This window comes from Papaver somniferum, chromosome 5 (assembly GCF_003573695.1).
Source record: "Papaver somniferum cultivar HN1 chromosome 5, ASM357369v1, whole genome shotgun sequence".
Lineage (NCBI taxonomy): Eukaryota > Viridiplantae > Streptophyta > Magnoliopsida > Ranunculales > Papaveraceae > Papaver > Papaver somniferum.
Window position 1 is genome coordinate 20,133,880 of NC_039362.1, and position 17,408 is coordinate 20,151,287.

Consider the following 17,408-nt stretch of genomic DNA (forward strand, 5'->3'; position numbering starts at 1 on the left):
TGCACTCTTGCTTTACCTAGATGTGAAATTATGCCCTGAAACTCATTTGGATGATTTCCTTTCTGAATAGTCATTGTGATTCTTACCGTGTCATGCAACTTTCTTGATCGTGTGGTCCACTCTTGCTTGCGCACGTCAGACTGCTTAGTACTAGCTACTTCAACTGTATTGCAGAGACTAGATGCTGACTTTAGTTCCCTGCGCAGTTAGGCTTTCCTGCATTGTTCGCCTAGCTGCAGCAGTACATGGATCAAGCTTGTTCATATCAAGAACTACTATCTTCAAATTCAGCTCTTTAGCTTTGCAAATTACTGTATAGTGGTTCTATCAGTTTGCTCAGATACTTGTGATAAATATGTGATCCAAATTTTCCATCTGTACAGTAGTGTATTATAGTTTCCATTAGTACGGTGTTGATGTCTTTCTTCAGTGTTTTTGATGGATGTAAAGCTGCAACGGACGACAATGGTGTGATTGGGTCTGCACATTAACAATTACGTCGTTATTCACTAACCACACAGATTATACTCAACTGATTTTGGATCCTAGTATAACTGATGATCTCCGTGACGATTGTGATATTAGCGTTCAGGCAAGGATCATGCTATTGTAATTTTGAGGTGAGACTGCTCAAACTGCTCCTTGGCAGTGTTTGGATCTTACAGGATATGCAGTATGTGGTACTTAGTGCATCTGTCATGGCTATTTTATTTTATTTTGCTCAATCAGCTATCATGGCTAACATGCTTGCTCATCAGGTTTAGCTCCATGAGCCTACTGACGACTTACGTGGCTGTACCTGTGAGAACCCTTTCAAATGTAAATCTCAGAGGTATGTATAGTTCTGAGCTCGAAACCGCAGAGTTTCATTCATGCTGCTCAACACCTATTACACATACTTCTAAAAAGCATTCTTGGCTCAACCAACAGAATTCACCTTCGCTAAACTCTGAATTCTGGTAAGTCTGGAGGGAATACCAATGCATACTAATAAATCGGCCGGTATATTATTTGTCTATACTTCTCTGTAATAAACATAAAATGGTAGACATTTACAGTTATACGCCTTCACTACAAACTGAGGTATCATTCAGAGACACAAGATCCGGAGCCGATTTTATGGTAAGTAACCCATGGAAATATTATTTGGAAAGATGCTTCTGTTCTTCCACACTTCAAGTATGCTCGACCACCACCGGTTCAAGAGGACTCCACTATGTAGTTCTGTTACTTGTATTTTGATTAGTAGCTCTTATTTATGTTTGTGGATATCGTTTGCATGTTATTGGAGAAGGAGACCTGTATTTTATCAACTATCTTTTCTTCTGGGATTTAATTTATGACTAAAATTTAAGCAATTATGTTATATGCATGTAAACAGTTGTTCTTTGATATCTCGAGTTGCAGATATGCAATGGGGGGCTGCATATAGTGAAAAAAGTAACAGTATCACATTTGGTACTCGAATTGTTCTATAGTGAGAAAATCTGCAAGACAGAGTGCCCCTCCTCTTGTGAAAACATTAGCACTTGGATGGCTTGTTGTAAACAGTCCTACTCTTAGCCTTATAAATTTAAATTTCACTAAAGAATAGCCTTGTTCATTTTATCTGCTTCTTTGAGAAAATTTTTGATGGGGTGAAATTCGAAGGGGGCATGGGGGACAAATGATATGTTGACACATGTCTTTGATTCCCATGAATTATGTTTCCAATAATACCAACAACAATTAAGAAAATTTTATAATTGCGTGTACCAAACAGCTACCGAGTAGCAGACGAACACAAATTCACTTATTACAAACAATAACATTTGTAATTCAGTATGTAAGTACGAGAGTCAAGGACAAGAAAAAGAAGGAAGAGCTTTTTTATTACTGTACTTTTCTTTTGTACATCTACATACGTAAGTACTCAAGGCTATTTATAGCCTAAATTCACATGACATACATACAAGGTGGCAGCAACTTTAATTGCCACGAGTTTACATACGTGGCCTTTAATTAAGAGATTAAAGTGTTTTTTTGTTAATCCACAAGAGATTAATTTATCACCTAGCAAGTGTGTTTCCCACTGAAATGTGGTCATCCATAAATCGAGCCGACAATATATAACAGAAAACAAGTTTTCTGTCCAAAAATACATTTCTTTTATATTATTAGAAACATAATTCATGGGAATCAAAGACATGTGTCAACATATCATTTGTCCCCCATGCCCCCTTCGAATTTCGACCCCATCAAAAAATTTCTCTGCTTCTTTAAAACTTCGGCCACCCACCGAGATTTGCTTACACAGAGTCAGTACTACTATCCACATATATAATCAAAAACACAAAATCAACTCAAAACACAAATATAAATTGTGAAGTTGATTATATGGCTTTGTGGGTATCATCCCCGGCAGCTCGGCATAAACATCGTCGAACACTGGTTTATCAATTGCCGGCATCGAGCTATTCGTGCTGATAACGTTTTATAATTGCGTGTACCAAACAACTACCGAGTAGCAGACGAACACAAATTCACTTATTACAAACAATATCATTTGTAATTCAGCATGTAAGTACGAGAGTCAAGGACAAGAAAAAGAAGGAAGAGCTGTTTTATTACTGTACTTTTCTTTTGTACATCTCCATACGTAAGTATTCAAGGCTATTTATAGCCTAAATTCACATGACATACATACAAGGTGGCAGCAACTTTAATTTCCACGAGTTTACATACGTGGCCTTTAATTAAGAGATTAAAATGTTTTTTGTTAATCCACAAGAGATTAATTTATCACCTAGCAAGTGTGTTTCCCACTGAAATGTGGTCATCCATAAATCGAGCCGACAATATATAACACTCCCCCTTGGATAACCACCATCACATATATATGGTGTCTTGTTAAAACTTTGTAAGGAAATTTCGACCGGGATAAAAACTGGGCGAAGGAAAATGAGTACAACACTGGAATCTTTAAATGGTGAGGACCGCCATGAACTGCTCTCTTCGTTAAAGTTGTGTCAGGAAAACCGCTTAGGGAAAAATCTGAGCACTTGAAATTCCAAATAAGGGTAGTCTCCGCTATGAATTTCTTCCTTTGTCGAAACTGTGTCAGGAAAACCATCTAGGACAAAACCTGAGCTTATAATAAGGGTGATCGCCGCCACGAAAATATTTTCTTTGACAAAACTGCGTCAGGAAAACCACTTGGGACAAAACCTGAACGCCCAAAGTTCATAATAATGTTGACGTCGATGCTAATGTTGCCTCGTTAAAAACCTCGTCTGGAAAACCACGTGGGAAAAATCAGACCAGAGGAAAAGAGTACAACGGACGTCGCCTGATAATGGTGCTGAACACGCATATGCTGCCTCGTTAAAACCTTGACAAGTAAAACCCATTGGGACAAAACCTTAATGAAGGAAAAAGAGTACAACGCGTTTAAGTACAGCCTAGCATTCTACGAGTTTACTCCCCCTGAAGCATGACTTCTTAAAGAGATTGGTGGTGCAAATATTGTATAGTCTTCCGAAAACTGCTTTACCATTTGCAGTTTATGGAGGATTGACTGCAGGTACTGCGTCGGGTGCACAATCGCCATTGCACACCTCGCATTTAAATCCTCAGTCCATTGCGCACCAATTTCAGTTTTCCGCTTTAACTTCAGGCATAACCATGAAAGGCCTTTTGTAAACTCATAAATATCGTAGAATCAATTTCAGCCTCTAAAAGTGTAACCTCCAAAAGAAAAGTTGGAAAAACATAATGCGTGCATTATATCCATGTATGGTACATATGGACCATAAGTTTAACGTACGTATCAGATAGATCGATCACTTCCCAGTAATGGTGCTAATTTAGAAGCACGATAAGTATTACGAGTATTAAAACTAGATACACTGGCATATACAGACAAGTTTTATATGCTAGAACGTCCTCGAACTTCAGGTCGAGCAAATATTTCGATTTTAGCGAGATCTCAAAAATCTAGTTCAAGCGTGGATTGTAGCGCTACTAAGGGTTCTTTCAGAAGCCAAAAATGATATCATCATTTCATCCGGATTTTAACCTTATACCAAGAACATAAAATACACAAGGATTGTTCATAAATTTATCCTCTTCAAGATGGTGATTATGACTAAATTTCAAACCTGATGTAAGTCACAAAGTCAGGTGGCTGCCTGGTCTAGGAAAAGTCGAATCCTTCAAAGTCTCAAAAATAATCACAAAGCAAGATGCAATTAGAGTCCCTCAGAGACTACCACGCTAAGGTGCATCAATATTAGGAGAATACCTTTAGCTTTACAGAACCAATCCTGGATTCAGCAGGAAACCCTCAATCGCACTTAAAACGATAATACTATTCTCTCTGCGCTTAATCTCAAACACCAACCTGTAATTTTCAGGCCTCACAATTTTACAGTGTGAGTCGGATCCGAACTTTTGCGCTTTTTCGAGAGATTCCATCTTCTACCTTAGTTTGAGGTAACATGTCATATGCCTACCAATCACAATGTCGATGTTCCTCTGCAGAGGGGTACACAACCATTATTGTAAACAGTAATCGACAATCGTATATGATTTAGCACATTTTCTGGTGCATGCACATTCAATAAAATTTTACAAACTGGTACCAGCGCCACTTCAGGGGCTTTATCATATCCTCATCTTCAATAAGGAGTTTCAAACTTAGAGAATGTGGATCATATTTTGATAGTCTCCACGAGCACTATCTGTGTCTCTCTTCAAGAGCACTACATATTAGAAAAGTGATTGGAAATTTCTTTTAAGAGGCATATATGAGGAAATTATTCAGGCCTCAAGCGTGTTTTAACACACGACTTTGTCACTGCGAGATGCATGATTTAACCTGTTGAGACAACTTCCTGTGTCTGCATCCTCAAGCAAGTGACGAGCAATATTTTCCCCAGAGCTACTGCAGTTATTTGTTTTAATCATGAGTAATATCCAACACCTCAATTACATCCAATATCTTGGTGTGAGAAAACAAACTGAGATAGTTTCACGCCAATATATAGCGACAGCCAAACTTTGTTTGATCAGGATAAATACTTAATCAGATAACCTGTTGAATTGTCGACATTGCTTACTACAACCTTTAGGTGGTGTCTGTCATCTCTATGACTTCAAGGGAAAAGTACTTAAATTTTGTCGTCGTAATATGTGCCATCTTCAGGTGGCATTCTTTCTCCCCTGGTTAGGGAGGTAAAACCTTTTAGGTTATCATAATTTGCACCATCCTTTTATGGTGACGTTTCTCCCCCTGACTAAAGTGGGAGAACCTTAAAGGTTATCAACCCTACTCTTGCCGAACTTCTGGTGGCGGGTTGTCATGCCAACTTCTGGTGGCATTTTAGTTTTCCTGATCATGGCGGAAACATTACTATCTCATTTCTGAAAACTTCTGGTTCCATAATTGCCTGATTTTCAAAGGCAATTCTGATCATGATAGATTTTGGGTTTTAACTTAACTAAAAAAAATACCCAAAAACAGCTGCAGGCTCGACAAGAGCTGAGACATCTCACGCCGTTTCTTTTCGACGGCTTACTTCCTCCCCCTAACGGCAGGAATACAGTCTCATCTTCAATAAGACATTACCAGTTCAGGATTTTAAATGTCTTATAAATCGAAACCAACATATATAGTTAGGTGATGCTATGGATCAAACATGTAAATTTAAAATGTAAGGTTGCTTCCAAAAACAATAATGATGGTAAACAGTTGGTCGAGCAATGAACTAAAGATGCTTAACCAAAAAACTCAACTAGACCATGTCGAGTGCGCACATGTGCTAACTATATGCTCAATACAACACCAACTGAAGGCAAAGAATCAAAGCCTATCAATTTACCACCAAGATAAATGGACTTAAGTGGAAAGTCCAAAAATGGATACGCAACCACAAGATTTGCACAAACAGTTCGGCAAAATCTAACATTACGTGTCAATATAACAAGAGACCATCTAGTAGATGTGTCTATCAATACATTAAAGTATTGAAATAATTGTCCATATTGCAGGGTGAATAAGTCCTGCAATTTCCACCTTGAATCCTTTCTAGGAGTTAATGTTGGTGATTCGGTAATGGGTTACCATAATGTTAATGTTAATGCAATTTAACAACTAATTGTCTCAGGGACCAATAACACAATTTACATCCTTATCTAATAGAAGCTTCAGGTTCAGTAAAGGATGTCCATGAGCATTTTGAATCGTCTACTCATCTTGGTAGAACTTTGGTGTCCATACTGATCATGCCTGAGCATGAATAATTCAAGGGTCATTAAACTTCTGGCTAATGACAACGTGGAATTCGACTGTTCGAATTCTCCTATGGCACACCCCATAATAGAGAGCCTCGTGCTTCTGGCACAAAAACAAATGAAGTAAAAAAATACTCCATAAAAATGCTCGTTTGTCGTTTCAAGGTGGTAACGCCAAATATTCTCAAAAACTCAACAGATTCTTCAGGGATCCGGAATATTATAAGGCGTTAATAAAGATGACTGTTATACCACCAAAATGATACACGCTCTTCCGGAGCCGTCTATCATATTATTCGAATCCGAAATGGAATTTCACATTTCCCAAAACCTCTACAAGGTTACAGAAATGGTTTGAAAAATTTGTGTTTATTGTTCCCTTGTTTAGAGACAAATATCTCTATCGTCTATTTAAAATGGATAGATTACTTCAGGAATCCATATCCGATGTCACAGTTGGACGAGAGACATACATTAATAAGTCATTAACAATATCATTACGTAACCATGGGCTACTTCGGGAACCCAAGAATTCGTGGTTAATTCCTGGAATCCAACTATTTCGGTAGACCACTTCTGGAGTCTACTTTATGGATTACTGCTGGAACCCATAAATTTTGGATTATTATAGGAAGGCACAAAATATATGTTGGACTGCTTATGGAGCCGACAACATCTCATGGATTGCTTCTGGAATCCATTACTGACAAAAATAAGCAAAGAAAATAAACAAAACTTAAAACAAAGGATAAACACCCAAACAAATATGGTACTAATACAATATCAACAAATCTCCAATTTTGTCACCTTCATAGCCAACGAAATATTAATTTACAAGTGTACAAATGGATACACTCTTTTATGGAAAAGTTTCCTACTTGGTCACTTCAGGGACCGCAAATAGGAACGACTAGCACTTTTATAACGGGTCACTTCTGGGACTGAACGGCTAGCGGACCGTGCCATTTGCATCCATACTATGCTAGAAGAAATTCCAGCTTCTGGTGGAATTGTTTCAAAATCTCTTGAGATTATTTAGAGCAAGAGAAATTAAATTTATGTTATCCTCTAGGGATACAACAATTTCTCGCTTCGCCGGTATTAAAACCGCAAGTACCATAACAAAAATAATATAGCGGAAAATTATTAAAGTTTACGGAGTCGCGGTTCTCACCTTCCCGCACTTACCCAAAAACATTCGTACAAGTTTGCAATACTTGTAAAACAACTTGCCTCCATTAATAGTGTTACTACCCTGATCAATAGAAGCAACAGAGTCAGTACTACTATCCACATATATAATCAAAAACACAAAATCAACTCAAAACACAAATATAAATTGTGAAGTTAATTATATGGCTTTGTGGGTATCATCCCCGGCAGCTTGGCATAAACATCGTCGAACACTGGTTTATCAATTGGCGGCATCGAGCTATTCGTGTTGATAACGTTTTATAAACGCGTGTACCAAACAACTACCGAGTAGCAGACGAACACAAATTCACTTATTACAAACAATAGCATTTGTAATTCAGTATGACATACATACAAGGTGACAGCAACTTTAATTGCCACGAGTTTACATACGTGGCCTTTAATTAAGAGATTAAAGTGTTTTTTGTTAATCCACAAGAGATTAATTTATCACCTAGCAAGTGTGTTTCCCACTGAAATGTGGTCATCCATAAATCGAGCCGACAATATATAACAGAAAACAAGTTTTCTGTCTAAAAATACATTTCTTTTATATTATTAGAAACAGAATTTATGGGAATCAAAGACATGTGTCAACATATCATTTGTCCCCCATGCCCCCTTCGGATTTCGACCCCATCAAAAATTTTCTCTGCTTCTTTAAAACCTCGGCCACCCACCCAGATTTGCTTACACAGAAGCTCCCATGATTTCATTTGCCATTTTTATTTTTGCCCCACCAAAAGTCGCGTTGGACGGCATGATTAATTATTTTTTAGGAAGATGAAAAACAACTAATGCAATAGATGGGAAGAAATGCTAAGACAGGCTTGTTCAGAATAATCTTCTTGAAGACTCAGCCCTCAAGTTCCTACTAATTTAGCCGGGTCCGGATCGTTAAGAATCGAAACCGACTATTACAACAACCGATTCCAGTTGCAGTTTCAGTTCAAGTGGTATCGGGGCCTACCCAAAGCACGAAACAGCACAGTTCAGTTTTGGAATTCAAATTAGATCAAGGAAGGTTTCAAATCTGATTTTAAGGGTTTTGAAACTGAAAGTTTAACTTTTCATTTGAGTTCATTATTTGAACAGCGGCTAAATCAAAGAAATTTTCTGGTTATTTCTTCCTCTTTTGGTGAATTCGATTAATTGATTAGCACAATCTGTTTGTCTAGTTTGTTAGTTGTATTGTTTCTCAAAAGTTCCTTTCTTTATTGTTTTGACAGGGGATTACTCCTTCGGATAAGCAGAACTGACGCACCAGAAGGCGAAAGAAGAACTTACCACACCACTGAGGAGGTATTTCTTTCATAAGTCAATTAGCAAAATTCAAAATTAAAGTGATGCAAACCGCTGAGGCTTCGGCTCATTTGCATTCTGAATCAAGTAACGAGGAACTTTTATCTATCAAAAATGGTTTAGTTTTGGCAGGAAATTTGAACAAGAAAACGGCAGACCATTTACCAATAGATTTAGTGATTGAGATCTTGTGCCGAGTACCCGTTAGGAGTTTGATTATGTTCAAGTGTGTATCAAAATCATGGAACAAACTAAATTCTCAGGTCTGTCTCCCGAGACTTTCTTCAAATGTTTGTGTTCTTAGATTTTACAGGGGAAGAACTCGTAGACTTTCTGATCAACTGTGTTTTTCTGGTACCTTGCCTGAGTTGAATTCTGCTAGTTACGTATCAAAAGGTAACATGTATCATCATGAAATTGACTGTTGTAATGGGTTGTCTCTATGCGATGGCGCCTATGGTAGTGGTTATGTTGTGGTGAACCTAGCAACAAGGCAACATTTTTCTATCCCTGAACCTCTGAAACTTCCTGGATGGAATTTTGCTGCCATAGTCTTTGGTCCAATCCAATCCAATGACTACACAATTGTTCGACCTAATCCCTACTATGATACTCCAAGCTTGGACATATTTTCGTCTGAAATTGGTAAATGGGTTAGGCACATAGTACCTGGAGATTGGGTTGAGCATTTATGTATTCGCGAATTTGGTAGTCCCATGCTAGGGATTAAATGGGCTAAGGGGAACGTATACTTGGATGGAATGTTGTATTTATTAATTCGAGGTAAGCACCTTGTACAGTTCGACCTCAAATCACTAGCAGTGTCAGCTGAAGTCATAAAAGTTCCATGTGGAGCCAATGGACATGGGTTGATTGGACATTCCAGAGGTATTTTGTACTATGTTAATTACGACAAAGAATTTAGATTATCGATGTGGCAGTTGGATTATCATAGCATAAGTGCAAGTATTTGGGTTTTGAGACATAGCATCTGTACAGATGATATGCTGGATCAAAATCCAGGTATCTTGCATACCATGAAGTTGAAGAATCGCCGACGCGGCCGCCTATTTGAGCCCTTTGGTATCCACCCATTTTCAGACATTATTTTTCTTGGTTTACAAGGAAGGCGAAAGCCATAAGTGTGAACATTTCTGGTGGACAACAAGATGTATGGATTGGCGCTATGATTTTGTTTACCCTGTCTCATATAATTATGTTAATGTGAAGGACTTTCGCAAGGACTATCCTGTAAGTATCAAAATTCCTTTCCAAATGCATTATATGTTTCGCTTCTTGCTATCGTTTTGTACTTTTTAGTCCATTTGTCTGTACTATCAGCTTAATTCTGAAGTGTTTTGCATTGCACTTAGCTCTATGATTTTCCGTCATGTATGATGTCTTCGATGCTGATATACGAATCCCTTTTATCTTCAACGTTTCACTGACACATATATATCATGAATATTTTTCTGTAAGTTTCGTCTCTCTTTTTGTTTTGTTTTGCTTTGAAGTGGTTGCAATCATGGTAGTTTGATCAATTTAGTATTCTTCCTAGTGTTTCATAGATCAGCTTTTAGAGATGTTGGTAAGCAAATGGTTCAGATGTAAATTGGATAAAGACCATGTTTGGTGGGCTTTTTCTGTAATGAAGTAGAGCGCAAAAAATTTCAATTGAAAGAAATCCCTGCACAGGGGTTTCCTAATAGTCTAATTTTCCCTAAGAAATTTGGTGTGTTCCTGTTGAGCTAAATTTTTCTATCAGTTGTCAAATGTTAAATTCCTGGCTCCTGAAAACAGAAAATCACAGACTTTGCATCTTTCATCATTAAGCTACCATATGCACGAGGCTGTTAAATCTTAAGCTACTATGTAATCTATTACCCTGTATATCTATCTAGTGATTTCCCTAGTTTTGTGTTGTTGTGCTTATCCAACAAGAACTCAAAGAAGATATTATTTGTATTTTTACTTGGATTACACGGAAACTGATGTGTTCCCCTTATGTTTAAACTGCATAGAAACAATACAGCAAGGGATGTAAAATCGGCAGACGTATCTGGTGATCTTTATGGCAAACAGGTATCTGGTCATGATGCAATAGATCAGAGGTGATTATAAAATTGACAGTAGCAGGATTGTATGAAGGTTCGAGTTTAGTATGCAATTGTGTTTCAAGGCATCCTTCCTATTTCGGCAGTGTATTCCTGTGTTGGTTGGTCCTGATGGGATCCTTTACTTTCAAAGCATCTTTCCTACTTCGGCAGTGTATTCATTTAGCTGCTCGGTAGTTAGTATTGATCTTTCACCAGATTCTTCTTAATTTCATATATTGCTGCGCAGGTGGGGTTTAGCACATCACTTCCACTACGTGCCAGAAATATTATCTGCTGTCTTTTGAACTGTGCCAGCTCTTTTTACCCATGTAAGATTCTCCCTTTAATCGCACCACTTGAAAAACATCTACATTTATAAAGCATCTAACATTTTCTATGCTGACGATCTTCTCCAGTGTCTACCCTACTTCTATGTGGTGTTTCTGACAATCCTTCTCGTCGACCGTGCCAAGAGGGATGATGACCGATGCAGATCCAAGTATGCAATGAATTCATCTTTTTTCTTATAAATGATAATCCTTGTTCTTGACATCCTACCATATTAAGATTTAAACAAAACAAAGTCTGGCAGGAAGTAACAAAACATGCCCACAAATTTTCAATTGCTGTACTCTAAACAAAATTGACTTACTCAACCTGGAGTGCCATTTTTTAATTTACTTGAAGTAATAACCTGTCGAGTTTGTCTTTTGTATCCGCCACTTCACTATGTGTGTTTTTTTCCGAAATGAGGTACTAATTATTACTACTGCTGTAAACAGGTACGACAAATACTGGAAGCTTTACTGTCAGAAAGTGCCTTATCATACCAGGAATCCACTAAGAATTGCTCCATTTGAATGTACTGTACAATGACTAGAGTTAAACAGTTAGATATGAGAGTGTTATTATTCGAAGGACCTTTTTCATTTGAGCTTTTCTGTTATTTGTAAAATATGTGATGGGTCAGGGATGAATCCCCCTAAGAGCCACCAGGTCTGTATGAAACCCTTGTTTTTCTAAGGGCAATTCAATGATATATATGTGTTGTGTTGCCGCCAAGACCGAGCGGCTACATCCACAAAAATATTAAGTTGCCGGCTGTGACAGAGTTGTTGTAGATTTTTACTTTGTTGTCCAAGTAAAAACCCTCCAACAGAACTGATTCAACATGATTACAGATACTTTCAAACTAGACTCAATTAGATGTCAATAGAGACCCGACAACATCAGATGGATAAAAATTGCACTCTTAAATTCTGAACTTTGACATCCAAGTGGTAAAAACAGCAAATAGTTTATTACAGCTTACAGCCTTTCTTACATCAAACAAGAATAATAAAATAAAATCTGATTTCGCCTCCACAAGTAAATAGACTCCTCCTCCTTCCTCAGCAGCTCCCAGTAATCAAATACATGAATTTTTCCAAAGCTTTTCAGGATCTATACACAAATCTGGCACTGGCAGGCACAAATCTGAGGTTCATCACCCAAAGCAAACATTCCCAAGTAGTGATTTCTGCTTGTGCTGCTGTTTGAAGACTTTCCCACCATAACAAGGCTGACGATCTGAACCTATCAACTGCAATTCCAATTCGCGTTGCATCACTTGTTACCTTCCTTTCATCGAATATGCATTCAACTTCATCTGCCCAATCCGACAAACTGGAACCAGAGCCGTGGAATTCAGGGAACTCACCACTCCATACTGCTGAGTCTGAAAACTCATCATAAGACATTAAGCAATCATAATCCTCATCCATGGTAAGCAATTCTTCGTCGTACACATCCATGGCAACCTCTCAAATACAAAAACAAAATCAATCAATCACAGACTTTCTTCTTGATCAATCAGACGAACTCTAGTTTTTGCTTCTGATGCTATCTCACCTTATTAAGATACAAATAAGAATATCTTCTCTGGACTACCCCCCTATATGATTTATATAGAAGAAGGGGTCCTGAATATAGAAGTTTGAAGAAATATGGAAACGCGTTTCAAAAATTACAACTCTAGTACGTGTTTCCTAATCTTGTATTAACTCGAATATGGAAACTGGAAGAGGGTCTACCAGCTGTTTGATAGAAATTCTTAATAAATTTTCCGTTTGCCCAATTGGTTTCTATCACTATCAAGCAACATAATGTTTCACTGATTTCACCCAGCAACACAATGCTTCTAAATGGAGAAACACCTTTTGTGTGTGAATGTCAGTAAACCTTTTGGTGATAAGATCGTAATTCGTTTCTGAAAAAAAGACACTGAAACTGAAGTGTTGTTCAGTTTCACTCTGACATTTGTATTTTCTAGTTTGCTATTAAATGGCTTGAATTGGTTGAAGTAAAGTTGGATACTTAATAAATATCCTATATTACTGCAGATGGTACACAATGGTTCATGCCGATGGATCCGTCGTTCAAACTTTTGATTACTTAAAGCAAAATGGGCTACCAGGACTTGTTGATATTTGGCCAAGACCTACTTCCATAGCATGGAAAATTGTTGCTTGCTAGGCAGCATTTGAGGCTCTACTTCAACTTGCTCTTCCTAGCAAACGAATTGAAGGTCCCATCACTCCTGCAGGGAATGTAACGGTCTACAAGGTAATCAAAATGCTCCAATAATCGAATCCACTTTTTGTGTGTTCTATAGCATATACGCTCTGAAATCAACTTAATATGAGTGCATGTTGTTGCTAGTAAGGGCTCATGTTATCCCTAAATGATTTTCAGCATAATTGTGCCCATGTATGTCATGATTCAACAATCTAATTGTAAGCATGTGAATCTTGATGAGCAATGATAACCACCAATCTTAACTCGTTTTAAAAACTTAAGCTTGAAGTACCTTTTCAGTAAGATTGTTCCTGTTTCTTGTAGGCAAATGGTATGTTGGCATATGCTGTGATACTGGTTACCTACATCGGTCTTTGGTGGTAAGGGATTTACGAACCAATGACTTTGGCTTTCTCCACATCTTTTTGGTTTAGTTAACAATACTTTATACTTCACATTGTTATTATTCAGGTTTGGAATATTTAACCCTGCAATCGTCTATGATCATTTGGGGGAGATTTACTCAGCACTCATCTTCAGAAGTTTATTCTTTTGTGTCCTTTTGTACAAAAGTGAGGTTTATGCATTGAAATGGGCTCAACAACTTATTTCTTGCCAGTACCCTCGTTTACTAATACAGTATATGTTGCACGTTTCTAATTTCCTCTCTTTGTCTATAAGGGTCATGTTGCTCCATCTTCTACCGACTCTGGATCATCTGGGAATCATTTCAGGACAATATAAGTTTATACTTCAGCTACTCTGGGTTATCTTTCACGGAATCTGATCATCTATTCCACTTTACTTTAATATGGTCAGAGGTTTATACTCTATACATGCAAAAGGTTTACTGTTGGTGAAGCTTTTCAGGATCCAACTTTATTTTCTTTAGTGTTCCCATATTTGTGTCGTATTAAGAAGTAAATATGAAAGATACAATTTCCTAGAGTAAATATTCTTGCAGTACTGGTAAACTATCCCACATAATATGCTGAATTAAGCTTATGGATAATGCGGGCTGCAGCCTTCTTTAACGTTTTATGTTTGAGAAACACATGCATTATGTCTGCCATGGTAACATAAACTCATTTGATGTGTTTATGTCATTCTTAGAAGTAACCGATGTATGTATTTGGTTTTTCTTTTATCTCGCAATTATGCGTTTCAATATGCACTAATATCTTGTCATATCCTTATTATGCAGGGAATGGAGCTATATCCTTGAATTGGGGAATACTTTGATATTAAGGTCTTACAAATTGTACATTCGGTATGATGTCTTGGGGTGTTCTTGCTGTCACCTACTTTATTAAGCAGGTCAGTCGCTTAATCATCCTCATCTAATGGATAGTTTCAGGAAGAGCACAACAGATCCTTTACCTGTGTGTTATAATGCGATACCATTTGTAGGTGAAACAAGAGAGTTCACAAAGTAGGCATAGATCTCAGCCAGGATGTTGTTAATTCAGATAGTCCCTTTCTAGATTTGCTGTCATGTAATACTCTTTTATTGTTCAACAAATGATTGCAGTATGAAATGAAAGGGAAAGTAGCTGACTCTATGCTTGTGAACACTGTATTGATGCTTGTGTACGTAACCAAGTTCTTTTGGTGGGAAGCTGGATACTGGAGTAAAATGGACATTGCAAATGATCGAGGTACCATTGAAGTACCCTTTTTTTGTTAATTTTAACAGTACTGAAGCATCTTTATGCATGCTTGTATCCTTATAAAACCACTTTGAGTAGATAAAAAAATTTCAAACTAAGCACTCATTATTAGGGGTTTTCACAGCAAGCAGTCAGATTTAGACAACTAGGCCACTACTAACAGAAATATGAGCTCAACTAACAAGCAATCAGATTCAGGAATTCCTCAAGGTGCATTTATCCTTTTCAAAACATTTTACATCTCAGCTACACAATTACTACCTGAAATATTCAAGCATTTTAAAGGCACTTTGTTTTAGGCAGTGAATCAATTTCAATGTAGAGTCCCTCTACATGGACCGTTGTATAGAATTTCTGTTGCTCAAACCTCATGGGGTTTGACATATTTCACACACAATTTAACAACCAATAAGGCAAGAGTCGCAGAGAATAGGGGACCGACTTTTCTCTACAATTTATTCATTTGCACCTGTAGTGAAAATGGTCTCCTGGCTGCAGGAACGACTAAATCCTTCCGTAGTGTTTTGATCTTCATCTTAGACAATCTTCACTCTCTTCCTTTGTTATACATATTTCACTTTTATTAACCGAATAACTGAAAAGAGCCGGAAAAAAGCTAAACAAGAAAATCTAATCACTGAAGAAAGCAAAGTCATACTATGTGTTACATTTGATGAACTTGTGCTGGGTTTGTAAATGATTACATTAGAAAGCAAAGTCAACAAATGATTACATTAAAAAGAACCGAAATATCTCCCTCAAGATCTATCTGCCAAAGAGGCATTTGAATCATTACAATCTTCTGGGTTTGTAATTTTTAAGAATTTCAGTTGCCTCAAATCTTCTTGTTTGATTTCTACAGCTGGGTTTTATATTTGCTGGGGATGCTTGGTCTGGGTTCCGTCAAATTATACCTCACCTGGAACGTACTTAGTCAATCATCCAGTGAATCTTGGTACTCAGGTAACGTTACTGGAATGCTTCTAGAGATGGATAAAACAGAAGTGCTCCATCTGATAGAGTCCCCAGATGCTTTGAAAAAAAAAAAGTTTCAGAAGCCATGGCCGTTTTGGAGCGAGCTGGTTCTGGATCTGATGCTGCAGATCAACTCGGTTCATTATCACTCAACTGAGTGTTATATGTTTGGTTAGACATTGATTTTTAGCTTTGGGTGCGTGCAGCCAAATTTTTGTGGCCTGATAATTCTGGACGAAAAAAATTCGCCCATATGTGCGGAGAGTGGGAATTGGAGGGTGTGGATTGTTTTTCTATTTAGTTTGACCTTTACCTTTACTGGCGGTTTAAGTTTTGCTTTGGATCGCAAGGTTTTGTTGGATAATTTCTAGCTTTGATCAGAAGGCTGTTAAAATGAAGATCAGTTTCATATTAAAATGAATTTGCAGTACTTAGTTTGTCTATCTACACAGTTTTTTTTTTTTCCTGTTCTGCAGTTTAAATTAGGATTATTATGTACTACTTTGGCGTGTTGTCCTAGCATCACTCATTCTATTGGCTTATAATCCTTGAGCTCGTAAATTAGTGTTGAATTACTGGAAAATTCATGTCTCTTATTTGAGCTGCAGCAGGAAAAATACATAGAGTAATCATCTTTTGCTCTTGCAAATCATCTTTGATTTTGATTTTATAGTCTTATGGTATCCTTTTGATTTTATACAGTGTCCAAAGACGTTAAACCCATCTTGAAACTGGTGGGTGCAAACTTACACCAGATGGGATTATGCAAACAGGTTGAGATATGGTACTGGTACTGGGACTGGGAGAGTGACATATGTCTAGTCAGTTGGAGGTCGACGACTCCTTTCACTCATGAAGCCCCAGCCAAGTGACAAAAGAATGCCTTGGAATGTGAGACTTGTACCAAGGCTCAGTGACGGAACTATGAGAGGGCTAACTGGGGCTTTAGCCCCGGTCATCCTCCCGGCCCACTAGCCTAATTTTTTCCTTTTTACCTAAATGTTTGGTTAACTATGTGTATTAGTCCCGGTCTAAAATGAAAAATCCTTCTTTCTGGATCCGTCCCTACCAAGGCTGCTAATGGGGATGCCCGGATTAACAGGGCAAAAACAGCTTTTTCTTATATGAAAATCTGTTTTGTCTTATTATAGTTTTGGTATATCTCACTTAATTTGGTACCCCTATTAGCAATGTTGGACTTGTACCACACAACTTTTTTTCCACTACACCATCTTTCTGAGCAGCCAGACTTTTATAAGCATCTTTCATAGAATACTCATCATCTTTCTTCTGAATATGGAAATCTTTCTGAACATCTTTCATAAAATACCATACCACTAAG

General features: G+C 37.6%; 1 protein-coding gene and 1 pseudogene across 6 annotated transcripts; both read left to right on the top strand.

The window, feature by feature from the left end:
• Positions 1-8,244: 8,244 nt before the first annotated feature.
• Positions 8,245-11,927, top strand: LOC113281108 (putative F-box protein At1g50870). Of its 6 annotated transcripts, none has more exons than XM_026529754.1 (6): positions 8,245-8,586; positions 8,697-10,020; positions 10,791-10,984; positions 11,113-11,194; positions 11,282-11,364; positions 11,648-11,927. In XM_026529754.1, the coding sequence occupies exon 2, from the start codon at positions 8,814-8,816 to the stop codon at positions 9,909-9,911; it is 1,098 nt and encodes a 365-aa protein (XP_026385539.1). In that variant the 5' UTR covers positions 8,245-8,586; positions 8,697-8,813; the 3' UTR covers positions 9,912-10,020; positions 10,791-10,984; positions 11,113-11,194; positions 11,282-11,364; positions 11,648-11,927. The 6 variants fall into 6 exon arrangements, with proteins under 6 accessions (XP_026385539.1, XP_026385538.1, XP_026385540.1 ...); XM_026529753.1 differs by having other exon boundaries at positions 10,791-10,917; XM_026529755.1 differs by having other exon boundaries at positions 10,791-10,880.
• Positions 11,928-12,914: 987 nt separating this feature from the next.
• Positions 12,915-16,843, top strand: LOC113278826 (annotated as a pseudogene).
• The last annotated feature ends 565 nt before the right edge of the window (positions 16,844-17,408 follow it).